The 26,906-nt window shown below is 36.0% G+C and overlaps 1 protein-coding gene and 1 long non-coding RNA gene across 6 annotated transcripts in view; one reads left to right on the top strand and one right to left on the bottom strand.

The window, feature by feature from the left end:
- The window catches only part of LOC139012371 (uncharacterized), a 64,785-nt gene extending 43,337 nt beyond the window's left edge, over window positions 1–21,448 (top strand). The window contains exons 2-4 of one of the 2 annotated variants that reach the window (XR_011471854.1): window positions 19,202–19,365; window positions 19,548–19,588; window positions 21,021–21,448. This is a non-coding gene — a long non-coding RNA (uncharacterized lncRNA). The remainder of the gene's footprint in view (window positions 1–19,201; window positions 19,366–19,547; window positions 19,589–21,020) is intronic. The other variant, XR_011471853.1, reaches the window with a different exon arrangement.
- LCA5 (lebercilin LCA5) overlaps window positions 12,357–26,906 on the bottom strand; it is a 44,183-nt gene continuing 29,633 nt past the window's right edge. For all 4 annotated transcript variants that reach the window (XM_070418195.1, XM_070418197.1, XM_070418198.1 and 1 more), the window contains exons 4-8: window positions 21,289–21,426; window positions 20,139–20,235; window positions 19,252–19,391; window positions 16,442–16,574; window positions 12,357–15,030 (exon numbers count right to left, since the gene is read on the bottom strand). In XM_070418195.1, the coding sequence (XP_070274296.1) occupies window positions 14,198–15,030; window positions 16,442–16,574; window positions 19,252–19,391; window positions 20,139–20,235; window positions 21,289–21,426 (1,341 nt within the window). In that variant the 3' untranslated portion in view covers window positions 12,357–14,197. The remainder of the gene's footprint in view (window positions 15,031–16,441; window positions 16,575–19,251; window positions 19,392–20,138; window positions 20,236–21,288; window positions 21,427–26,906) is intronic.

Here is a 26,906-nt window from a genome sequence, read left to right as displayed (position 1 = left end):
AAGAGTGAGAATTTGGTGGAAACAGCATGAAAGCATGCACCCCACATGCATGAGTACAACCCTTCAGGCTGGTAGGGGCAGTGTTATGGTTTAGGGCATGTTTTCCTGGCATGATTTGGGCCCTTTAATTCGTGTGGAAAAACGTCTGAATAACACAACATAACTAAGTATCGTTGCTGATCAAGTTCATCCTATCATGTTGATGGCGTATCCCAATGGAGGTGGCTTCTTCCAACAAGACAATGCGCCATACCCCGATGCTCGTATTGTGCAGGAGTGGTTTCAAGAACATGAGGGAGACTTTACCTTGCTTAGGTGTCCCCCACAATCACCAGATCTCAATCCAATTGAGCATTTGTGGGACGAAGTTAAAAGAGCCATCAGGCAGCTGGTTACACAACCACCAAATCTCACAGAACTGGACAGTGCTATTCATCAGGCATGGTGTCAGATTCCTCGCATCACCTTTCAACATCTCGTGGAGTCAATGCCAAGAAGAATCGCCGCAGTATTGAAGGCAAAAGGTGGCCCAACGAAGTATGGATGGGGTGGTCATAATAATCTGGCCACTCATAATAATATATATCCCATGTTCAAAGGCTGTAAAATCGCATTGTTTACCCATATCTCCAGAAAAAAATAACATCTACTGTTGTGGTAAACAACCTGCTTCCCTATTTATAATGGTATGTCCCTCTAGCAACTTCAGCGGGAAATTATAGCTAATTTGCCTACAAACGTCAGGTGGTCATAATAATCTGGACACTCAGTGTATATTTCACAGTTGTAGCATGTAGTCTGGAAAAATATGTATCTGGATCTCTAAGCTTTTTCTATGGACTCTAAATTCAGTTTAAAAGTCTTGTACAATCATCTCACACTTCAGTAACAAAATGAACTTCATACTGCAACCCCCTGTTATAATTATATCTTATTACAGAAATGACTTGTTTTTGGAATAAGGTATGTTGAGTAAGTAACAAATGCTTATTCCATTAAGAGCCTTTCTTTTTTTTTCCACAGAGCCATTAATTTAAAATATTTTAATTGGGAAGTATGATAAATATGTTGTTTTGTAAGTCCAACATTTTTTTCATTAGGGGAAAATGGCACAGATCACCTGATAATTCCATGAAGGCGGGTAGGATTAGGGAGTCCACCTTCCCCTGCACAATGCCACCAGCCCTATAGCTGAGCACAGAACATAAACTAGCCAACCAGACTTTTGCCAGAGATATTGGAAAGACTTTCTCTTTTTGAGGCAAGTGCCAGCTAAAGGGATGAAGTGGGTTTGAGGCTGCCAATTACAATATTTTTACCAAATGTAAAATTTATCTGGAAGTGAAACCCAGCAAGGCTAAGAGGGGGACAGCATAAGTGCTAATATTTGAACGTCCAGATCAAATCATAGTTCTTGAGCTTTCCATATTCAAGTAAAAAATAATTTCCTTATTTGGCTTAAGCTAGCTTTATTTGGGTTTTTGTCACTTACCATTTAATGAGTAGTAATGCAAAACTCTTCATAAAATATTTTATTTCTTTGAACTTCTTAAATTGAGACTACTGAATGTAGTCTATTACCTGTGTAACCTATCACTTACAGCTTACAATCTATTACTCTCAACTGTAAAATGAGAGTAGTAATAAGTATCTATTTTAGAAAAAATATGAGAATTAAATGAGCTAAAGTACATATATAAAAACTCCAACTCCATGCCTGGCATTCAACATTTATCACTTCTCTCCACCTTTTCTTGATTACCTGTCCAAAAGATAAAAAATGATAATTTGAGCACTTATGGTTCTAAGTGTTTTTCATGTATCAACTCATTTAATGTATACAACCACCATAATGTAGGTACTGCCATTAGCTCTGTCTTATAGACGGGGAAGGGAGGTACAGAGAGCTTTTGTGACTTATCCAAATTGTGGGAGAATTGGGATACAAACTGTTACATTATATAATCATATATTGTGTTTTCTGGATTTCATCACTTTTTGCTGGAAGGCAGTTAACTCTCTCCTCTCCTTATGTCACTGAAGTAGTCTTCAGAAAATCTTTCCAAAATCTTCTGTAGATCAGGACACAAGTTCATCAATTTTACTGCACAGTTAATGCTGAAAAAGTAAGGAAAGTTCTAAGTGCAGACCTAAGAGGCACAATATAGTAAGATGTTTTAGGATAGTTAACTTGGAGATATAGAAGAGTTTTTTGCTTGTATCTTGTGCAAAGTACAGTGTATTTTATATACACACCTATTATCTATTTCCTCATTTTTAAATTACTTATTTTTTATTTATTTTGTTTATTTTTTTTAAATGACAGTTGACATTAAATATCATTATTAGTTTTAGGTGTACCTTAGTGATTAAGACTTTATATAACTTACAAAGTAATTGCCCCGATAAGACTAGTACCTATCTGACACAATACATAATTATTATAATACTAGGGGCCCAGTTCACGAATTCGTGCACCTTGAAAGGAAATGTGGGTGGCAAGGCTGTGGTGGGCACAGGGGTGGGTCTCGGCCCATCCTCCTCTCCTCTGTCAGGCCCCTGCTGAGTGATTGGGCCAGCGCCAGATGCCGGCAGCGGGTGCGAATGGGTGTGAACGGCGGCTCTGGTGCTGGCAGCGGGTGTGAACAGGGCCGGCGTCAGCAGCAGGTGCAAGTGCCGGGCAGGGCTGCGGTGTGCGGGACCAAAGAATTTTCAGTATCCATCAGAGGCTTGCCCTAATGACAGTGACCGGCGCCCCGCCTTGGTCTGGCACCCCGCTCACCTGCTCCACCATTTCGCTGTGGCCTACACCCACCATGTTCCACATGTGCCCCTGGTGGTCAGCACACATCATTGCGATCAGTTGTTCAGTTGTTCTGCCATTCGGTCTATTTGCATATTAGGGTTTTATATATATAGATCATTGACTATATTCCCATGCTATACTTTACACTCCCATGACTTTTTATAACCTGCAATTTGTATATCTTAATCCCTTCACCTTTTTCACTCAGCCACCCAACCCCCTCCCATTTGGCAACCATCAGTTTGTTTTCTGTATCTATGAGTGTGTTTCTGTTTTGTTTGTTCATTTATTTTGTTGTTGTTGTTTTTTTAGATCATACATATAAGTGAAATGATATGGTATTTGTCTTTCTCTGTCTGACTTATTTCACTTAGCATAATACCCTTTAGGTTTATGTATGTTGTTGCAAATGGCAAAATTTCATTCTTTACTATGACTGAGTAATATTCCATTGTATATATGCACCACATATTCTTTATCCATTCATCTATCAATGGACACTTAGGTTGTGTCCATATCTTGACTATTATAAATAATGCTGCAACGAACATAAGGGCGCATATATCTTTTCAAATTAGTGTTTTGGGTTTCTTTGGATAAATACCCAAAGTCATGCTGGGTCATATGATAGTTCTATTTTAAAATTTTGTAGGAACCTCCATACTGGTTTCTATAGTGGCTGCACCAATTTACAATCCCGCCAACAGTGTACAAGTATTCCCTTTTCTCCACTTCATTGACAGAACTTATTTATTGATTCTTTGATGATAGCTATTCTGAGAGATGTGAGGAATATCTCGTTACGGTTTTAATTTGTATTTCCCTGATTAGTGATGTTGAAGGTTTTTTCATGTCTTTTGGTCATCCATATGTCTCCTTTCAAGAAATATCTCCAGGTCCGCTGCCCACTTTTTTAATGGGATTGTTGTTTTTTTGGTGTTAAGTTGTATGAGTTCCTTATTTATTTTGAATATTAACCACTTATCAGATGTATCATTCGTGAATATCTTCTTCCATTTTGTAGGTTGTCATTTCATTTTGTTGATTGTTTTCTTTCCTGTACAAAAACTTTTTAATTTAATGTTCTCTCATTTGTTTATTTTTGTTTTTGTTCCCCATGTCTAAAAAGACATGGCCCCCCCCCCAAAAAAAATTCATAAGAACTATGTCAAAGAGTTTACCACTTATATTTTCTTCTAGGATTATATGGTTTGGGGTATTACATTTGTCTTTAATCAATTTTAAATTTATTTTTGTATATGATATAAGAAAGTGACCTAGTTTCATTTCTTTGCATGTATCTGTTCATTTTTCCCAACACCATTTATTGAAGAGACTCTCTTTGCCCCATTGTATACTCTTTGTGATAGATTAATTGACCATAAAGGCCTGGGTTTATTTCTGGGCTCTCTATTTGCTCCATTGCTCTATATATCTGTTTTAATGCCAGTACCATGCTGTTTTGTTTACTACAGTCCTATAGTATTGTGGGAAACCACCTATTGTCTTCACTGGCAGAGAGATGTGGACAAGGAGCCGGGAATGCTGGTGACCCAGAATGCTCGAGCCCTGGAAAAGTCAGAGCTATGCACCAAGCAACTTCCCCACCCAATAGTCATGTAAATCCTTACTGATAAGATAGTTTGCTTGTTACTGGAAATTGCCTGCCTAAGGGCTAGAGGTGTATCCCAAATTGAATAAAAGGATGACAAGGCCTGAGCCCAAGTGGAGTCCTCCTAGGCTCCCACCTGGCCCCCTAGTTTCCAAATTATTATTTCTTATCTCGTCTCTGTCATTTGCACATGGCCCCTCTTCCAGAGTCTGAGCCCTGAACCATGTGGGATGTGGGTCACTCACATCTGGCACCTCGATGAGGGAAATCTGGAAAAGACTTTGCCTAGAGCAAAAAAAGAAGATTTCACTGGATAGGTGGGGAAAAAGATTTCACCGGATAGGTAGGGAATTTCACCACATGCAAAGCCCATAGTCAGCTGCAGAAATCTCGATCTGTAAGTAGGGAGGGAATGTCTTTTTTTTTTTTTTTTTTTTTTAGCCAGGCTAATGGGGCAGAATTCGGTTAAAAAGTAATAAACTTTATTGTAGACTTTTGGTTTGCATGCTTAAGGAATTAAAGTTTCAGAAGGTATTCTCTTACAGTTTTTGCTTGATGTTATAGAACATAACCCTTGGTTTCCTGAAGAAGGCACATTAGATCTTAAATATTTGGCAAAGAGTGGGTCAAAATTTGAGAAAAGCTCAGCAGGAGGGGAAAAAACTTGCCTCCAAACTGTTTCTCCTTGTGGAACATGGTATTTCATTTGCTAGAAGTATAGTTTTATATCAAGTAGCAAGACACCTCCAATGGTGTTCTTTTTCAGAATTCCTTTGGATATTTTGGGTCTTCTATAGTTCCATATAAATTTTAGGATTATTTGTTCTAGTTTTGTGAAAAATACCTGGTATTTTAGATAGGGATTGTTTGAATCTGTAGATTATTTTGGGCAATAATGATATCTTAATGATGTGACTTCTTCCTGTCCATGAACCTTCCATCTCTTTGTACCTTCTTCAGTTTCTTTCTTCAATATCTTATACTTTTCCCAGTATAGGTCTTTTAACTCCTTGGTTAAATTTATTCCCAGGTATTGTATTCTTTTTGATGTAATTATAAATTGGGTTATTTTCTTAGTTTCCCTTTCTGATAGTTCATTATTGGTGTGTAAAAATGCAACTGATTTCTGGATATTTATTTTGTATCCTACTACTTTACTGAATGCATTTATCAGTGCTAGTAGTTATTTGGTAGAATCTTTAGGGTTCTCTATATACAGTATCATGTCATCTGCAAATAATGACAGTTTTATTTTTTCTTTTCAAGTTGGATGCCTTTCATTTCTTTTCTTGTTGGATTGCTGTGGCTAAGACTTCCAAACCTATGTTGAATAAAAGTAATAAAATTGGACATCTATGTCAGTGACGGCGAACCTATGACACGTGTGTCAGAGGTGACACGCGAACTCATTTTTTTGGTTGATTTTTTTTTGTTAAATGGCATTTAAATGTATAAAATAAATATCAAAAATATAAGTCTTTGTTTTACTATGGTTGCAAATATCAAAAAATTTCTCTATGTGACACGGCACCAGAGTTGAGTTAGCGTTTTTCAAAATGCTGACACGCCGAGCTCAAAAGGTTCGCCATCACTGATCTCTTATTCCTGTTCTTAAAGAAAAAGCTTTCAGCTTTTCACTAAATTGATCTTAGAGTGGGATTTGTCATATATAGCCTTCATTATCGTGAGATATGTTCCCTCTATTCCACTTTGCTGAGAGGTGTGTTTTTTAAAAATATTTTGTCAAATATTTTTTCTGCATCTATTGATATGATCATATGATTTTTAAACCTTCGTTTTCTTTATGTGGTATATCATGTTAATTGATTTGCAGATATTGTACCAACCTGAAATCCTTGGAATAAATCCCACTTGATCATAGTTTCTGAACTTTAAAATATATTGATGAACTTGGCTTGCTAATATTTTATTGAGAATATTTGCATATATGTTCATCAGGAATATTGGTACATAATTTTCTTTTTTGGTAACTCTTTGGTTTGGTATCAGGGTTATGCTGGCCTTATAAAATGCACTTGGGAGCTTTCTCTGCTCTTTATTGTTTTTACTAGCTTGAGAAACATAGTTAATAATTATTTTTTCAAAGTTTGGCAAAATATACCTGTGAAGCCTGAAAGGGCGAGGGCTAGGCCCTCCACCTTGCCCCAGGGTAAAGGCTACGCCCTCCATCTTGCCCCAGGGTAAGGGCTACGTCCTCCATCTTACCTTGGCCACGTGCTTGGCAAGGAGCTTCTTCCCGGAAGTCTAAGACTCTGCTAGCCACACCCAGGAACAAGACATCGACTTGCGCCTGGCCAATCGGCAGAGCACAGTCCTTTCTCCTCCCCTTACTCCAACCCCACCTTTAAAACCTGTCTCTACGCGGGGTTCTGTCTCTCAGCCACTTGGTTTGCCGTTGTGTCGGTGAGTCTGGTGGACGGGGAGCTCAAGCTAGCTTGAAATACAGATTCTTATGCTTTTGCATCGGATTGACTGGCTCCCTGATGTGGTTTCTTGGGAATCTTGAAATCTGGGCATAACAAAGCCATGTGATACAGGCTTTTGTTTGTTGAGAATATTTTGATTACTGATTTGACTTTGTTAGTACTTATTGGTCTGTTTGGATTACCTGTTTCTTCCTGATTCAGCCTTGGAAGATTGTATGTTTCTAAAAATGTATCCATTTTTTCAAGGTTTTCCAATTCTAAGCATATATTTGCTTTTTATTATTTCCTTATAATTCTTTGTATTTCTGTGGTGTCAGTTGTCACTTCTTTTTTTTTTCATTTTTGATTTTATTTATTTGACCCTCTCTTTTTTTTTCGTGATGAACTTAGCTAAAGTTTTATCAATTTTGTTTATCTTTTGAAAGAACCAGCTCTTGGTTTCATAAATATTTCCTGTTTCTTTAAATTCTATTTAATTTATTTCCACTGTGATCTTTATTCTTTTCTTTCTTCTACTCACTTTGGGCAATGTTGTTCTTCTTTTTCAGGTTCCTTTAAGCGTAAAGTTAGATTGAGATTTTTCTTGTTATTTGAGGTAGGCATGTATTGCTATAATTTCCCTCTTAGAACTGCTTTGGCTGTATCACATAGATGTTTGGTCTTTGTGTATTCATTTGTCTCAAGGTATCTTTTGATTTCTTCCTTGATCTCATTGTTAATTCACTTATTGTTTAGTAGCATGTTATTTAGCCTCCACATGTTTGTATGATTTTTCAGTTTTCTCCTTGCAATTGATTTCTAGTTTCATACTATTTTGATTAGAGAAGATGCCTGATATGATTTTAATCTTAAATATTGAGATTTGTATTGTGGCCTAACATGGTCTATCCTGGAAAATGTTTTATGTGCATTAGAAAAGAATGTTGCTTTGGGGTGAAATGTTCTAAATATGTCAATTAAAAGTCCATATGGTCTGTGTCATTTAAGGCCATTGTTCCCTTGTTGACTTTCTGTCTGGATGATCTACCCATTGGTGTCAATGAGTTGTTCAAGTACCCTACTATGAATAGTAATGTCAGTCTCACCCTTTATGTCCATCAATATTTGCTTTATATATTTAGATGATCCTACATTGGGTGTGTAGATGTTTATAAGAGTTATATCCTCTTGTTGGATTGATCCCTTTATCATATGAAATGCCATTTTTTAACTGTTTAAACAGCCCTTGTTTTAAAGTCTATTTTGTCTGATATAAGTATTTCTACCTCACTTTTTTTTTTCATTTTCCTTTGCATGAAATATCTATTTCCATCCCTTTATTTTTAGTCTTGATGTGTATTGCGATCTGAAGTGGGTCTCTAGTAGACAGTATAAGTATGTCTTGTTTTTTGATCATTCATCCACCTAGTGCCTTTTTATTGAAGCACTTAATCCATTTACATTTAATTTGTGATAGGTATGTACTTTTGCCATTTGTTCATTGTTTTTATAGTTCTCTGTTCCTTTCTTATTCTTTTGCTCACATCTCGTATATGTTGATGACTTTCTGTAGTTGTTTGGATTTCTTCTATTTCCTGTATATTTTGGTTTGTGGTTACCATGTGCTTCATATATACTATATACCAAGCTATGTTTATGTCAGTCTATTTTAAGTTGATGGTTGCTTAAGTTTCAACACATTCTAAAATCACTACATATTTTACTCACTTCCTCCACATTTATGTGATTATTTTACTTTTCTGTGTGTCCCTTAATTTGTTGTTCTAATTACACATGATCTTCCCACTTTGCCTCTTAACCTTTGTACTAACTTTGTAGTTGGTTAACCTACTGCTTACTGTTTGTTTTTTTCTTTCCTATATTTGCTTTCCTATCTTTTCTTATTCATATTTTTATCTTTTCTAGTTAACATTCCTTTAACATTTCTTGTAACACTAGCTTAGTGGTAATGAACTCCTTTATCTTTTCCTTGTCTGGGAAACTCTTTATCCTTTTATTCTAAATGATAGACTTGCTGGGTAGAGTAATGTTGGTTGTAAGTGTTTGCTTTTCATCACTTTGAATAGTTAATGCCACTTCCTTCTGCCTGCAAAATTTCTGTTGAAAAATCTGCTGATGGTTTTATGGAAGCTCCCTTATATATAACTAACTGTTTTCTCTTACTACATTTAATATTCTCTTTTTGTCCTTAACCTTTGACATTTTAATTACAGTGTGTCTTAGTATGGACATCTTTTGGGTTTTTGTTTGGGACTTAACTGCCTGGACTTATATGTCTATTTCTTTCACCAGGTTAGAGAAGTTTTCAGTCATCATTTTTTCAAATATGTTTTCAATCCCTTGTTATCTTTTTTCTTCTTCTGGTACCACTGTGATATGAATGTTGTTATGCTTGATGTTGTCATAGAGACCCTTAAACTATCCTCATTTTTTTCAAGTATTTTTTCTTTTTGCTGCTCAATTGAGTGTTTTCCTCTACACCCAACTGTCTTCCAGATCGCTGATTCTAGCCTCTGCTTCTCTAATCTGCCATTGATTCCCTCTAATGTAGTCTTCATTTCTTGTGTTCATCAGTTCTGACTGGTTCTTTTTTTACAGTTTCTTCTTGTTGAGGTCCTCACTGAGTTCATCTGTTTTTTTCCTAGGTTCATTATAAGCATCCATATAACCAGTGTTTTTTAACTCTGTATCTGGTAGATTACTGTCTCCATTTCCTTTCTTTTTCTTGAATTTTGTCCTATTCTTTTATTTGGGATGATTCTTTGTCTCCTCATTTTAGCTACCACCTGCGTTTGTTTCTATGTATTAGGTAGATATGCTACATCTCCCTGTCTTGGCAGAGTGACCTTAACACATTGCAGACCAGTAGTTTTATTGCTAGCTTTACCCAGTGGCCAGATAAGTTTCTATTGAACAAGTACAAAAAACGTTTTACGTAAATGTTAAAGGCACGCTTTAAAATTAAATACCCATTGCATTTTGAAGTTATTTATTACATGTTCTTACAAGCTAATATCTTTTTAAAGTATGATACTTTGTAAAACACTGTGTAATACGAAATGAGAATTCTCATGATCTGTCTGCAATGTAAGTAGTAGGTATCCTGTGAGCTCAGTGATAGAGTCTCCTTGTTACTTGAACCAGGTGCTCCAGTATCTCTCAGGTGGGTTGTGTCCTCCTGCTCTAGTTGAGCTTGTCCGCTGCTGGCACATCATTGACCCTCAGGCTGACTGGCTGTGACTACAGCAGACAAGTTGTTGTGTGGGGGCTTACCCCACAGAGCAGGACTCAGTTTAGTGGGGCTATGGTGCCAGTGGAGTCTGCCCTTCAAACACATCTTTTGTGGAGGTGGGTAGTGCTCTGCTGTGACCTAAAGCCATCCACTGGATGTGTTGGTTCTGGAAGTTCCTGAGAGGGGCTCTGGTGCAGGCCAAGGTCAGCTGCCTATTCCTGGTTTGAGACTAGAAGTAGCTACAGTTATCTGTGGTTGGTTGCCTCTTGGGCTGGGCTTGGAGGCCTTGGGAGAGGCTATGTTGGAAAGTGAAGCCAGCTGCCACTGGCGCCATGCGTCGGACCTTTGGTAAGCACCACAATGTGAGTTAAGGCCAGCAGCCTCTTGTGCTGGGTTGGTGGCTACTTAGTTGAAGCTACATACCTGGGCAACACTAACTGCAGATAATGCCAGGCTTGGGCCACCAAATGGGAGTTATAGTACCAGTTAAGGCTTCTTCCCCCTTGTGCCAGTCTTGGGGCTGTTTAGCAAGAGGTACAGAGCACGCCATAGTCAGCTGCTGCTTGTTTAGGGTTTATGAACCTTTGATTTTAGGAAAGTCTACAGTGTGAGCCAAGGCAGGCAACTTGTGTATGGGAAAAGCTGCTGGAAGTGGTTTGTCAGGGAACATGAGTTAGGTGGGGTGGGATTAGCCGGTTAATGGAAGGCTCAGATTTGGCACCCACCTGCACCTGCTGATTGAGTGGGGTGGAGTGGGGGGGGGGGGGGGGGGGCTCAAAAAACACACACACAAAAACAAAAAGCTATGGCACCTGCTAGCATCTCTGTCCTTAGAAAGAGCCGCCCTGAGCCCTGCCTGCCCTTTTAGCCCTCATCCTGACGCCAGTCAATTCAATTTCTCCCTATATGCCCATGCTGTTTAAGCTGCTGTCCTACACTGGAGCCCAGAGCCAGTGAGGCTGTGAGTTAATCCATATGCCTGGGATTGCCTGGTACTCCCAACTATTCATCTCACTTGGAAGCAATCCCCACAGGTTTTTACAGCCAAATGTTATGAGGACTCCTCTTCCCAGCACTGGGGCCCTGGGCTGGGGAGGAGGATGTGGAACTGGGAACCCTTGCTCCTTAGGGATGCCTCTGCAGCCAAGCTGTACCTTCTGTTTCATAATTACTGCCCCATGGGTATGGAGCCTGCCATTCTGTGTGTCTCCTCCCCTTACTACGCTTGTTGTGGCTTCTTTATTACCTTAGTTATAGAACTCTAACTTGTCTTCAGGTGGTTCTCAATGATGGTTGTTGTATAATTTTGATGTGGTTATGGGAGGAATCAGGACAGAATTTACCTACTTCATTTTCTTGACCAGAAGTCAGTCTATGCTTTATTTTTAAAATTATGTCCTGAAAGAGACTAGTAATTAGCTATAATAGCTGATATTTACTGAATGCTTATGATACACCAGACACCCAGCCAAACATTAACCTAAGTTTTTCACTTATTCCTCAAAACCACCTTAAGAAGTGCTTTAAGAAATCTTGAACAGCTGAGAAACCCAAAGACACTCAGGGAGGATGGGGGGTGGGCAGGGGTGGCCCAGCATGTTCTGCATCCACTCTGTGAGGGCAGTGGACAGGTCTGTCTTACTCTCCTGGCATCTAATGCAGTGCAACACACCCAGGAAGCACTCATAATGAATACATGCTCTTTACTAAAAGAGCACTTTCAAATGATATAATAGGGGACTTTCTTGTGAAAGGAGCATTTACTGTGTAGAAAGGAAAAAGCTTTAAAGGCAGATCCTTCCTTGACAATTTTTGGTACCTTCTTTAATCCTAAAAAGTCCATTTTGTTACTGTAATACAAGTTTCCCATCCCCTTTTCATCAGGCAGATACACAACTAATAACCAACAAGGGATAAGGTTTTAGGATGTCTGAATATGAGATGGAGAGAATAAAAACAGTAGCAAGTCAGCCATATAATAAGTTTATGACTCAATTTAGTTCTTTATCCCCACTTTTTTATATTGTGAGGAATATCTGTCATTATGATAGCTATTAAGGGTAAAAAGGCTAATTAAAACTATAATTATCTGATAAGACTAGCATACTAATCTGATTTAGGGCAAATTCAGCTAAAAAATGTGAATAATGAAATAAAAATTAACCCTGTTTCCATTATATATTTCCTAAGGGACCTAAAGTATCACTCAAACAACAAGTTATAGTTTTTAACTTTTATTAGTAAAAGTTCTGAGTACAAATAACAAATTTCACTTGACATTTAGAAATAAATGATTTATTCTCTATGGTTTGTTCATAAAGAAAAACCTGTTCTATACATTTTAATCTCCAATTTTAATGCTTCAGACCATAATGCTTCTAAGTCTATGACTTAATTTTAGGTTTAAATTTAATAATTCTGTCTTTTGCATCTGGTTAAAGAGCCTAGAAAACACCAGGTAGAGGAAAGTAAGAGAGTAATTAAAATGACCTGAATATAAAACTTTACCAAAATGCTTTTTTAAAAGCTTGTAAGACAAAGTAACCTAAATATTAGAATACTTTTGGCAGAAAAACTAGCAGTATGAACAAAATTAATATAATATTTTATCAAGAACTGCATTACAATATTGTGGTTCACATATACTAGACTACACAAAGTGTGTATTTACATCAGATATAAAAATGTATTTATTAAAACATTTAAAAATACAGTTTAGCACTTTGGGGAGATTCAATTCCCAATAAATGATAGGAATACAATTTAAAAGACAGCTGGTATATCTTTTAATTAGAGACCTAGCCAGGTAAGTCGTGTCAGTTATGAAATTATAGTCAATAATAAGCATTTATAAGGACTCAAGATAAAACTTGCACCCTCATCAGTAAGTATGCCTGGCATTAGAAATCATACTGAGTGAAAAAATAAAAAAACCACCTCGCTTTAGAATAAGTGCCAATCTACATTTTTTTACTCTTTCTTCAACACACTATTTCTACCACTTGCCATTTTAATTGTTAACAGAAATCTCTCCTTGGCTGGTAATGTATTACTACTTACAGACCAACCATACCCAGCATAATCCAAGGTCATAAAATCTTTTGTAGATAAAGTGAACTACAAAGAGCAAAAGACTAAAGCAAATGCATTTCAATAGTAAAACATCCCCCTACATTGCAAGTCAGAAATCCCATTTCTAAAACTCCTTTAACTGCAATTGTATTACACTATCATTCTCTCTTTCGTTTGACCGTAAGTTCAAATCTTCATAGTATATATTTTAAAATTTCCAAGTTACATTACTTTGGAAACATAATTGAGTTGAAAATCTTTCTATAGTAGAATGAAATCTCAGATTTAAATAATTTAGGAGAACAAGAAGAGGAATTACTGTTTACACTGGAAGCCATGTCAGGAGAATTGTCCATGCAAACAAATGTCTTCTGAATTGAACCTAATATGTTAGCAGTTTTAGGAAGTGATTTATGGGACTTATAATTGGGAAATGAGTAGTGCTTAACTCTGGTTCCTTCCAAAGGAATGGGAATTCCCAATGTTGACAGCTTCCACTTAAAAGTAGCTCTGACTTGCCATATAAGAAAGGGACCTGCACCCCTATCCAGTAAAGACGAGGCTCCGAAGTAGCACCCGTTCTCTGCCACCTGGGAGTTTCAACACTTCCAACAGAGTCTCTCACCCTTAATTTACATTCAATAATCAGCAGGGAGGCTATTCTTGGTTATATTCTCACTGAGCTAAGTACAAATAAATAAATAGGAATTAAAAATAGAAAATAAACTCCAATGGAGTTAAACTTCCCAAAGAGCTGATTTAAAAGGTAGAACCTATATGTAAATAAAGTAAAAACGAAGTTAAGATATGTATCTCTATTTTTGGTTTCATTCAAAAGAACCTCCTTCATACTTGGCAAACTAGCTAAGTGGTGTGATATACTCTACTTATTTTTATTTGCACGGTATTTATCTATTAAAATCATTCCTTAATAAGAACTTTTCAATATTAAAAAGTCTAAATGTTTATAACATACACTATTAAAATATTGTATTTAAAATTGGAAAAAAAATGTATATCCTAGTTACTCATCTCAGTGCTTCTTCAATTTCATCTTCTACAGAATCAACTGGCTTATGGTTTGCCTTTTTTAATCTGTGTCTGTTTGGATTAAAACCTCTTCCTTCACTGAGGAGAAAGTCATCTTCATCAAGTTCTCCACCCCTGCTGCTTTTGTCCCCAGGGAGAACATTTAAAGGGTCAGAGTCTCCCTTGTTGGCAGCGAGAGAACTCCGGTCACTGCTTTTAGAGGACCCGGTGCTGCTGGCACTGGTACCAAATAGCTGTTCCATCAGACTGGCTTTTTTCTCTCTTCTTGTGGTTAAATCTGCACTGCCTTTACTACTAAGTTTCTCTATACTGTTTCTTTGGAAATCCAAAAGGCTACTTTTTTGACTAAACGGACTGGACTTCCTTGTGTTTGCAAATGAAGGCACATAGCTGCCAAATGCAAGCTCATTTGGAGAGAGTGGGCTCCTGATACTTCCTGGAGTCTGACCATCTCCTTTTGCAGTTAAAACACTGATGTCTTGTAAATGATGCCCATTAAAGAATCTCTCTAAGGAGTCAGAGAACAGGTATGGTTTGGGGCTTCTCTTTGGGGAGTGCAGCTTAGATTCCAAATCAGGTAGCAACGGCAGAGAAGGACATTTTAGATTCAGAGACTCTTGTTCTCTGCTGATTTCCTTCAGTTTAGCAAGCAGCAGTTCTCTCTTTAGTCTGTCTTCTTCCTCTTCATCAATATTTTGAATTTGGAACATTTCCACTTGGTATCTTCCAGTTTCCAATGCTGGCTTTTCTTCTATCTCCAGCATAGATGCCTTTTCTTTTTGCTTTTTAGCAAGTTCTTCTCTTTCCCATTCTGTATGAAATCAAATTTTAAAACTGAAATTTATAACAGTCAATATTTTTAAACATAAAACCTCAACTCTCATCTTTTACAAAACAACAGTCTTTATTTAATTTGGGCATTATCAGTATATTGAAAATGGACACCATAAGGAGGGTGGTGGGATGGATGGGGAAGACTTATCTTAAACTTAAAAAATGGATGTCATATCCTGAGACAGATACATCACTTACGTAATATTCTGACAGAAGATGCATTAACCTGAATCTAATTAAGAGAAAGCTTCAGATAAACTACAAATGAACATTCTATTTTTTAAAAAATGGGTCTGTATTCATCAGTAGTATCAATCTCATGAAATATTTTAAAGAATACTATGAAGGACAATACTGTGTCAGCTGATAAAACGAATGTAGACAGCAGATTAGAGAAATGGGTTGTATCAAAGTAAAATTTACTGAGGTTGAAAACTATACTGGAATGAAATGATATTAAGAGACTGTCCTTATTTGGAGAAAAACAGTTCTTTGGCTATTGCTACTTTGCTATAATTTTGAAATGATTTCCAGGTAAACAAATTAAAAATATTAACATATGTAAGAACGGCAAACATTCTTACTGATGGAAGAAATCATTCCATATGAACTCCAGGAAAAATATAAGTCAAAAAGGACAAAGAAAAGTGACAGTCTATTACTTTATTCCTTTTCCTGGTACCTAGAAAGGAATGAACAGAACACCTAATTGTCTATTCTATAGTTTAACATGTGAAAGCATAATCCTTTCTGGATTAGCCAACAGTGATGTAAAAATAGCTTCTATTCAACTGTTACATTGTTTTAAATCTATACACTAATTTAAGTAACAATTACCAGTACTCACAATTTTATGTTCCATTAACTTTAAGAGGGGAAAAAAGGATTTCTCTGTAAGCGGCTACTACATAATAAAATACATCTATATCTTTAAGACCTTTTATCCAGAGGGAAATAATTTTATTCCTGAGCTTCATGTATAGTATCTGAAATCATGTGGGTTGGTTCACTAAACTTCCACACTAATGGTTGAACATGTTAAAGATTAACTTATTAAAATCAATGAAAAATTATAGGAATATATTCAGGACCTCACAATTCATTAATTTTAATGCTTGGGCTAGTCTACACACTAGACTAGAGAGTTTCAAGGTCAAGACACTAAAGCAGTTGTACTTCAGTCATATCTTAATCAAACTTTAATTAATATACAAGTAAATTTTTTCCCTTCGCCTGAATTTTTGAAGGTAACTTTGTCATTATTCCCTACCACTGTATCAATCTTTTCTTGTTCTGTATATCCAACTCACTCTTCAGCTGGAAGACATTAGGGGATGTTAGCCCTTTCCCAAGGGATGCTGACTCATCACTTGCTTAAACAAACTCACCATCCTCCAGCTTCTCAACTTCTTGTTTTACAACATGGCTTCTTTGATCTTTAACAAAATTTTCTTCTCTTTCCTCAACTGGGTTTAGAATTCCTGCTTCTTCATGCTCATCTTTCTCTTGAGATTTCAGGTCCTATTACACATTGTTTAAAAAAAAGGAGAGGTTACTTAAATATTGTAGATTTCTCTCCCATTAAGCGTAATACCAACTGAGAAATTAAAGCAAGTTTTTCAGTAAGTCAGAAGTAACATCCTTTGAAAGATGCTGCAAAAGCACACAGGTTTATTTCTTACTTTAAAGAAGCATTTATAAGCTATATCAAAACCAATCCTATATAATAAAAGGCTAATATGCAAATTGTCCCCTCGGGAGTTTGATGACCGGGACTTCAACCACTCGCTATGATGTGTGCTGACCACCAGGGGGCGGCGCGGCATGAAGGTCCCAATTGGCCCCGATCGCCGGCCAGGCCTAGGGACCCTACCCATGCACAAATTTCATGCACCAAGCCTCTAGTACAGTGGTTCTCAACCTTCTGGCCCTTTAAATACAGTTCTTCATGTTGTGACCCAACCATAAAATTATTTTCGTTGCTACTTCATAACTGTAATATTGCTGTTATGAATCATAATGTAAATAACTGATATGCAGGATGGTCTTAGGCGACCCCTGTGAAAGGGTTGTTCGACCACCAAAGGGGTTGCGACCCATAGGTTGAGAACCGCTGCTCTAGTATAAGTCAATACCCTACATAAAATTCTGAAGAAACAAGTTTCAGAAATATCCTTGCTTTGTACATTTCACAACAAAATCTGATTAATTCAGTTAACCAGAAAAGCTATTAACTAAATATAAAGGCCATCAGAGATGGTGCTGAATTATAACACAGGCAGAGACAATTACTGACTCAAGTTTATGTTAGGATTTGAGTCTCACCTATACCTTTAGGCCCAAAGCCTTCAGTTAATAAATTTGTAATATTTAAATCAAATAAAAATATCAACTTAAATTCCTAGTTTCTGATGCCCCTTTCAGGTGTGTAATTTTTCTTAAGAGTAAAATGTCTATTAGTATTTTTAGTAGACTTGTATTAGTTGAGTACTGTCCCCTAGTATCCATCTTCCCCTCCTCCCTTTTAGTTACAAAATACTTGAGTTTTAGCAGAGAACAGGGCTGCTTAACTGGAGACAACACTGAGTAGCCTCCCTTGCAGCTAGACGGGACCAATAAGGTAGGAGTGGAAGTACTATGTATACAACTTCTGATCACATGTATAAAAGCAAAAGCTGCTTGCCCTTTACTTTCTTATTCCTCCTTCTCATAGGGGTGGTGAGCCATTTTTAAGCATAGAGAAGAGAACTACACTCTTTAAGATGGAAGAGCAGTAAGACAAAGTATGAAATAAAGCTGTCTACCTATTCTGGACCACTCACTGACCTTCACTCTATCTGAGCCATTGTATTCTGAGTCTCTTTCTAAAAGCAACTTGGCCTGTACTTTAACTTCCTTCCATTTGCTGAGGCCCTTTAAAAGTGTTAGGATCAGTCTTAAAGAGCTTCGTAAACTTCATTATTAGTTACTACAACAACCCTAAAAGGTAACACACCCCCACTGTATAAATTAGGAAATTGCAACTCCAAGAAGTCATACAACTCAAAAGTCAGAACCAGAATTTAACTAAAAAGCAGTGTTAATTCCAAGGCTATCCTCTTTTCACTATATCAAGTTGCTGTTCCTGCTACTCAATCTTCTAAACACCAAATATTTTTATTCTCTTAAATTTAAGTTAAGAATTATGGTTTGGCTCAGCGGATAGAGCGTTGGCTGCAGACTAAAGGGTCCTGGGTTTGATTCCAGTCAAGAGCACATGCCCAGGTTGCGGGCTCGATCCCCAGTAGGGTGCGTGCAGGAGGTAGCCAATCAAAGATTCTCTCTCATCATTGATGTTTCTATATCTCTCTCCCTTCCTCTCTGAAATCAATAAAAATGTTTAAAAAAGAATTACTTTGTTATTCCATATTTTACTCTTTTGAAAAGAAAAATTAACATGATGTCTAGTCTCAGTGATAGAGCTAACTTGTCTAAATTGTAAAGCAAAATAAAAAACTAGAGTATTCATAGGAACAAAGTTCATCCTTTCAAGAAGAGATCTCAGGGTCACGGGAAAACTTACAAAAGGCCCAAAAATAAAGGATTATGTAAAATACGATGGCTCTCTGCTACATGTTTCCTTTGGATTTCAAACGAGAAAAACCCCTTGGAGAAAAGTACCTTCTGGTATTCAGAACGTTAAGTCCTATGAAATGAAGGTCCAACACAGACCCACGGAATGTCACTCTAATTTGAATGGTATAAAGTCAGGTTCATGGCAATTACTTTGCTCAGCTTTCATCTAACTTCCAACATTCTATTACATAGAAGGCCCCCCAAATTAAATGCAGTCAAATTCTAATAAATCATTTGAAAGCTATTATAATTTGCTTTTAAACATAAAAACAAGGATTTTGAGGGACTATTCTGGTACACACAAGGTAAGACACTTGGTAAATTTTTCTTCCCTTCTACTTCCAACCCAGATGGTACAATCAACCTTTCTGAAGCATCTGAAAGATGCAATGTGAACTAAGAGTCAATCCACAGCAATTTAATAAAATATACATGTATATGTTATCTGTCTCTTTGAAAGGCGAGTTGCATATTTACAGATGTAGCATTAGTGTCACTGCTGAAATTTAAAAATGTTTGATTTTGTGTTGTAGGAATAACTTCAAACCCTGAATTGGGTATCCAATCATACTGCTGAACTCACCAAAGGAAGAAGTTCGGGTTCCCATTTGTTTTCATAACACATAACTGTTTGTGGAATAATAGGAGATTCTTCCAGCGTGAAGTCTTCACTGGTTTGCACTCCTTTTGTACACTGGTATGTAAAATCACTCTGGCATGCAGCTTGAAACACCATGAAAATTATAAAAGTTTTTCTAATTGTATTAAACAGTGCTAAGATATATGGAATTCAGCTCGTATGTATATTTACCATCTAAATGAGATAATGCATATTTTGCTCAGCTCCAAGACTACTCACATTAATATTTTTGTTTCTAGGATTTACTGGCAATTACATAACTTGCAAACAATTCTGACAGGTAAATCCTATTAAAGCATTTTCAAAATTTATGTTTTTAACTTTTTTTAATTTACAGAAGAGGGAAATTATACCTTTATTTTAAAAAAAGATAAATGTATTTGCATAACAATAACAAAATATTTAGGAATGAAATGACTGCTTTAAAATACTTTGGGGAAAAGTAATACAATTAGTAAAATGTATAACTGTTAAAGTTAGGGGGATATGTAAATAAAGATTCATTATACTAAAATATCGAATTAGTAAAATGTACAGCTGTTAACATGAGGTGATACGTAAATAAAGGTTCATTACATTATAATATCTAGTTTGGCGTATGCTTATAAAGAAAATTTTTTATAAGTTATGTAAAATATAACTTGTGAACTCAGAAAAACTTTATAAAGTTGAAAGAATTTCTGAAAACTATTTAATATTAAACTAGTCAGTAGTTTAAAGGAAACTTAAATTTTATTTCAATGAAGTTCTTTCCCCTTTGCCTTCCATTTCAGAATTTATTTTATTAGTAACAGCTACCACATGTTTTTCAACAATAATAGCTACTATACCATTTTTTCTTGATATTTGTTCTCTTTCTTTCTTTAGAGAAGACTTTGGTAGACGGTTAGAATATATGTTTTTTATATCCAGTTCTCTCTCCTTTTCCTGAAAACAAACCCAATACGATTAAGTACATATATTCTCAGTTTAAAACAAAAATCCTCATGTTGTCAATTGGTACTTTACTTATCAATTGGAATATCTAGTTCAGCTTCCCTTTATAACTACCTAACTATAGGAAGGAATGTCTCTAGGACCTTCAGGTTAGGGTAGAGCAATGATTCTCCCTACAAAATCCAGTATGTAATAGCAGTTAAAAAAATGAGAGAAAATAAGGCAAAATTAATTTTCTACCCATTCCTACCTGATAGAGCTAGTATTGTCCTACCTAAACTGTCTTCCAGGCTCAGCAACAGAGACAAGGAATTTAATTAGTGTCTCTCAAATGTGAGTTATAAATTATTAAGTTAAAAATTAGATCTTTTTATAAAAAAAAGAAAAGTATTCTTGTTCATTTTGGGACTATAGCCTTCTCTGATAATTTGATTAAAAGAGTAAAAATTCTATGCAAGGTAATGTCTAAACACTAAATTTTGCACATTTCAACCCATCAATGAGCTCAGGAGAGAATGGAAAGAATACCTGTTTTAACGAAGTAACTAATTCGAATATTTCCTCTAAAAACTATGAAAATGAAAGGGCATTACTTAAAAATAACTTTAAAAATAATTAAGCATGGGGTTATCTGAGGAAGAACACTGAATTATTCAACCATGTGACAGAAAAACTCTAGCTTCCATAATTTTCTTCCAGGATTTTATAACTTAAATAAGTTATGTCAAAAATGAAACACTGAATACAGTAATGATATATGTTTTTATTGATTTCAGAGAGAGAGACAGAAACATCAATGATGAGGGTTGGCTGCCTCCTGCACCCGGGGCATGTGTCCCAACCAGGGATCGAACCAAGACCTCCTAGTTCATGGGTCAAGCTCAACCACTGAGCCACGGTGGCTGGACAACAAACCTTGCCTCTATAAGTGCTGAAGATGATATTGGAATTTTGTAAATTATACTGTACCACTGTATAAAATATTAAGTTTTCACCTAATAAATATTACAGGTTGAATATAATGATTTAAAATAAAATGCTTACCTTTAACTTATGATACAGTTGTTGTAGCTCCTTTTGAAGAACTTTATTTTCATCATGAGCATCATATGCCCTTTTCTTTTCAGCAAGCAACTGTCGTTGGAAACTGTTACTACTCAGTTCAAGGTTTTTTGATAGTTCCTATGATATGTGTACACATTTTAAAAAGTGTTTAAAAATAATTCAACAATAAAACAATGCACTTAGCATCAAAGTGATTTTTTTTAGCAGTACTGTACAAGACATGGAAACCAAGCTGAGATTAGTGTTCATAAACAAAATAAGCTATAAAATAGACTGACCAACAATTTAATACTTAGCTATTATTCCTTTCTTTGCTTTTCACAATGATTTATAAATAATTTCTTAAGCATTTGTCTGAAGCGTACATGAAAAGTGATTTAAGTTGGGAGCAAAAGAAAGTTTAAAGGATGTGATGAGAATCATTGGCCAAACAGATACGAAGACAACTGTAATTACACAGCACTATTCAAGGCACAGAGATTACCTTGCAAAATATTTTAAATAAAAACAATGGGCAGTTCCATGGGCTTCAACATGTTTCATGAAGTTTATGAAAGAATTTATGTTAAAACATTTTCTTTTAGGTAATGTTAGCATCATGGTGGCTTGAGTCATTCCTTTTTTCTCTCCCTTTGGACTTACAACTAATCAGACATCCATAATGAAACAAAAGTGCTTCTCTGCCCAGCACACCAGGAAACTCAAGAGATCCATCCATCTGTACACCCAAAAGTGGGTGGACTGGGTCTCAGAGAAGGCTGCAGAGCCAGAGAGGGGCAGCAGAGGTAGGCCAGCATAACCCTTCTGGCAGAGGCAGTGAAGGTAGTGAATGGAAAGGTCTGCCCTGCTGTGCATGCTGCAGCTGGAGAAACCCGTTGCTCTAAGAAGAGACCAGACTCACTAGGTGGATGAAAAGGAAAGGGAAGAAGGCAGACAAAGAGAGTTGAAGGAACATGTTTCCTCCTGTAGGCAACAGGATACTGGCAAAAGATCCACCCACAGACCTCTGAGGATCCCCCTATATGGGCACACCTAAAGCCACATAACCTCCCCAATAGCTTTTAATTTTTTTAATAAAAGAAAGGTTCCTAATTCAGAACCTATTGAACTGTTCGAATCAAAGTGAACCAAGGTGTTCACTATGTCAAATGCAGCAGAGGAGGGACTTTTCATCAGACAATGAAAAATTATGATAATATCACAAAAAGAAAATGACAATATTCTAGTGACCAAAATATGGAATATTGTGATGTCACTGATAAAGAATTCAAAATGATTGTTATGAAGAAAATCCAACAAACTATAAGAAGACTCAGATAGGCAATACAATGACTTTGGGATAAAACGGATGAAAGAAGTACTTTACCAAAGATACTGAAATTCTAAAAGAACCAACAATTCTGAAGCTAGAGAATTCAGTAACAGTTATGAATGCATTACAAAGCACTAGAAATAGAGCAAATCAGATGGGAAAGAGAACTAAGGTATGGAGAAACCCTATAAGAACTGTTAGACTGCATTAAAAGAGCCACCACAAAATTAATGGGTGAACCAAAAAGAAGAAGAGGAAAAAGGGAGCAGAGACTTATTTAAAGACATAATAGCTGAGAAATTCCCAAACCTGAGACAGGAACTACACATTCAAGTCCATGAAGCTAATATGACACCATATTATCTCAACACAAAAAGACCTTCTCTAAGTCACATTATATTAAAACTGTCAAAAGTTAAGATGCAAGAAAAAAGTGTCATTGCCCTTTCTGTCTGTCTGTGGCAGACAAGATTGAATGGGGGAATACAGGAGGAAAAAAAAGGGGAAAAAACCACACAAAAAAACAAACAAACAAAAAACTGTCAAAAGTTAATGACAGAGTATTTTAAAGGCAACCGGAGGGAGGCGGGGTTCCCAGTAACCTACAAGCATTATGCTATCAGTCAATTGCTAGCAGAAATGCTACAGGCCAAGAGAATGAAAAGACATATTCAAGAGACTGAAAGACTAAAATTGCCAGCCAAGAATACTCCATCTAGCAAAGTTACCCTTCAGATATGAAGGAGAAATAAGGCTCTGGCAAACATAGGAGCTCTTCAAGTTGAAATGAGAAAAAAAAAACACCACAAACACACACACACACACACACACACACACACACACAGGTACACAAAACTCTGATTAAGGTAATAGAATTAGAAAACTATAACTTTTTAAAAATAGTATACTAAACAATTATAGCATAAAGTTTAACTATAGCTACTACAACTTGGTAACAAAATCACAGCATAAAAAGATAATTTGTGATATAAAAATATAAGAGGGGAGAATAAAAAGATGAAACATTTATAAGTGAATAAAAACAAACTGCTATCAGCAGAAAAAGGACTATTTTACCTTTGGGATGTTTTATGTAAACCTCATTGTAACCACAAAGCAAATACCTAAACCAGAGATATGTAACATAAAAAAAGTGGGGAGACTGAGCAACTCATCATGGAAAACCACCAAACTTACAAAGGTAGATAGAATCAGATGAAAAGACAAAATAACCAGAAAGCAAAAGGTAAAATGGTGATAGTAAATCCTTACATATCAATAATCAATTTAAATATAAATGTATTGAATTTATCCATCAAAAAGTACAGAGTGGGTGGATAAGTAAAAAAACAAGACCCTACTATATGCTGCCAACAGGAGACTTATTTTAGCTCTGAAAACACATACAGACTCAAGTGAAAGGATGGCATATGATATTCCAAGCAAATGGAAATCAAAAGACGGCAGCTATCCTTATATCAGACAAAACAGACGTCAAGCCAAAAGGGTAACATGAGGCAAAGAAGATCATTATATAATGATAAAGGAGTCAATACATCAAGAAGATGTATCAGTCAATCATAAATATTTATGTTCCAAATGCCCAAGCATTGAAATATATTAAGCAAATAATAATGAATTTTAACAGAGAAAAAGACAATACAGTAATACTAGGGGACTTTAATACCCTACTATCAGCAATGAATAGATTGGCCAGGCAGAAAATCAGTAAGTGAATGTTGGCATTGAACCACATTTTAGAACAACTGAACTTAAGAGAGATAACAGAACATGCCATTCAACAGCAACAGAATACACATCCTCAAGTGCACATAAAACATCCTCCAGAAAAGATCATATAATTGAACAAAACAAATCCAAGCATATTTAAGACTGAAATCATACCAACTATATTTTCTAGCCAAAATAGCAAGAAACTGATTTCAAAATAAAAAAATGAGAGGATCTACAAATCTAAGTGGAAACTAAACAACACACTTTAGACAACTATTGAGTCAAAGAAAAAAAGGGAAGTAAAAAATTATCTCAAAAAAAAATTTCTTTTAAACAAATACAAATGGAAATACAAGCCAAATCTTATGGTATGCAATAAAAGCAGCTCTGAAAGAAAACTTTATAGCAATAAATGCATACATTAAGAATTTAGAAAGACCTTAAATAAGCAACCTAACTTTACACCTCAATGGACTAGAGTCCAGGGGTTGGGCAAACTTTTTGACTCGAGGGCCACAATGGGTTCTTAAACTGGACCGGAGGGGGAACAAAAGCATAGATGGAGTGTTTGTGTGAACTAATATAAATTCAAAGTAAACATCATTACATAAAAGGGTACGGTCTTTTTTATTTTTTAGTTTTATTCATTTCAAATGGGCCGGATCCGGCCCGCGGGCCGTAGTTTGCCCACGGCTGGACTAGACAAAAAACAAATTAATCCCAAAGTAGCACAAAGAAGGAAAAAATAAAGATCTGGGAAATGTAGCAGAAACAAAGGGAGGAAACCAAAATGAGAAGACAAAGAAACATGTCCCAAATGAAAGAATAGGACACAAGTCCACAAAAAGAACTGAACAAAAAGGAGAAAAGCAATACAGAGTTCAAAACACTGGTTACAAGGATGCTCAATTAACTTAGGGAAAGAATACATGAACTTAGAACCTCAACAAAGAGATAAAAACCATTAAAGAACCAGTCAAAAATGAAGAATACAGTAACAGAAATGAGAATATATTGGGGAAGGGAAACAACAACAGATTAGATGAAAGAGGACTGAATCAGCTAACTGTAACATGGTAGCAGAAAGCACCCAATCAGAAGCAAAAAGAAATAATAATTGGAAAAAATAATGAAGATAGTTTAAGGAAACTGTGGGACATAAAGGATACCAACATTTGCATTACAAGGGTATCAGAAAGACGAGAGAGAGAGAGAGAGAGAGAGAGAGAGAGAGAGAGAGAGAGAAAGGGATTGAAAACTTAAAGAATAATGACCAAAATTTCCCTAACCTGGCTAAGAAAATAGACATACAAGTCCAAGAAGTTCAAAAAGGCCCACATGAAACATATGAGTAAAATGCCAAAGCAAGAATATTAAAAGTAGCAAGAGAAAAACAATTATTTACATACAAGGGAAGTCCCATAAGACTATCAGCAGATTTTTCAATACAAACTGCAGATGAGAAGGTACTGGCAGAACCAAGATTACTGTACTAGCAAGGCTATGATTTAGAATAGAAAGGGAGATAAGGAGTTTTCCAGACAAGAAAAGGATAAAGGAGTCTGTCACCACTAAACCAGTATTACAAGAAATGTTAAAGAAACTTCTTTAAGTACTTATGAAAGATACAAAATATGAATATTATAGGAAAAAAATTCTCACTGAAAAAGACACTTGATAACCAGTAGATTAACCAACTACAAAGCTAATACAAAGGTTAAGAGGCAAAGTGGGAAGATCATGTGTAATGAGAACAACAAATTAAGGGACACACACAAAAGAAGTAAAAAAATAATAACAAACACATAAATGGAGAGGAGGTGAATAAAACATATAGTGATTTCAACTGAAAATAGACAGAAATAAACATAGCTTGGTATATATGAAGCACATGATAACCACAAACCAAAAATCTACAAGAAATAGAAGGAATCCAAACACAACAGAACAGAAAGTCAACAATATACAAGAGAATAAGAAAGGAAGGAGAACTACAAAAACAATCAGAAAACAATGAACAAAATGGCAAAAGTACATACCTATCACAAATTACTTTAAATGTAAATGGATTAAATGTTCCAACCAAAAGGCACAGGGTAGTTAAATGGATCAAAAAACAAGACCCATACTTAAACTGCCTACTAGAGACCCACTTCAGATTGCAAGACACACCAAGACTGAAAATAAAGGATTGAAATAGTTATTTCATGCAAATGAAAGTGAAAAAAGCTGGGATAGCTATACTTGTAGTAGGCAAAATAGACTTTAAAACATGGGCTGTTCAAACAGATAAAGAAGGGCATTTCATAATGATAAAGGGGCCATTTCAACAAGAGGATATAACTCTTGTAAACATCTACACACCCAACGTAGGAGCACCTAAATACAGGATGTCCCCAAAAAATGTATACACACTTAGAATAATTGTTGATTTCAATGGGTTAAGTCTGAAAAGAAACATCAACTGCACTATCAACTGTTAAGTGTGTACACATTTTGGGGGGACACCCTGTATATAAAGCAAATATTGAGGGACATAAAGGGAGAGATC

This window comes from Myotis yumanensis, unplaced genomic scaffold, assembly GCF_028538775.1.
Source record: "Myotis yumanensis isolate MYYU_CA2020_CCGP unplaced genomic scaffold, mMyoYum1.0.hap1 SCAF_6, whole genome shotgun sequence".
Lineage (NCBI taxonomy): Eukaryota > Metazoa > Chordata > Mammalia > Chiroptera > Vespertilionidae > Myotis > Myotis yumanensis.
The sequence above is the reverse complement of the archived record's forward strand: the minus strand, read 5'-3'. Positions and strand labels throughout refer to the sequence as shown.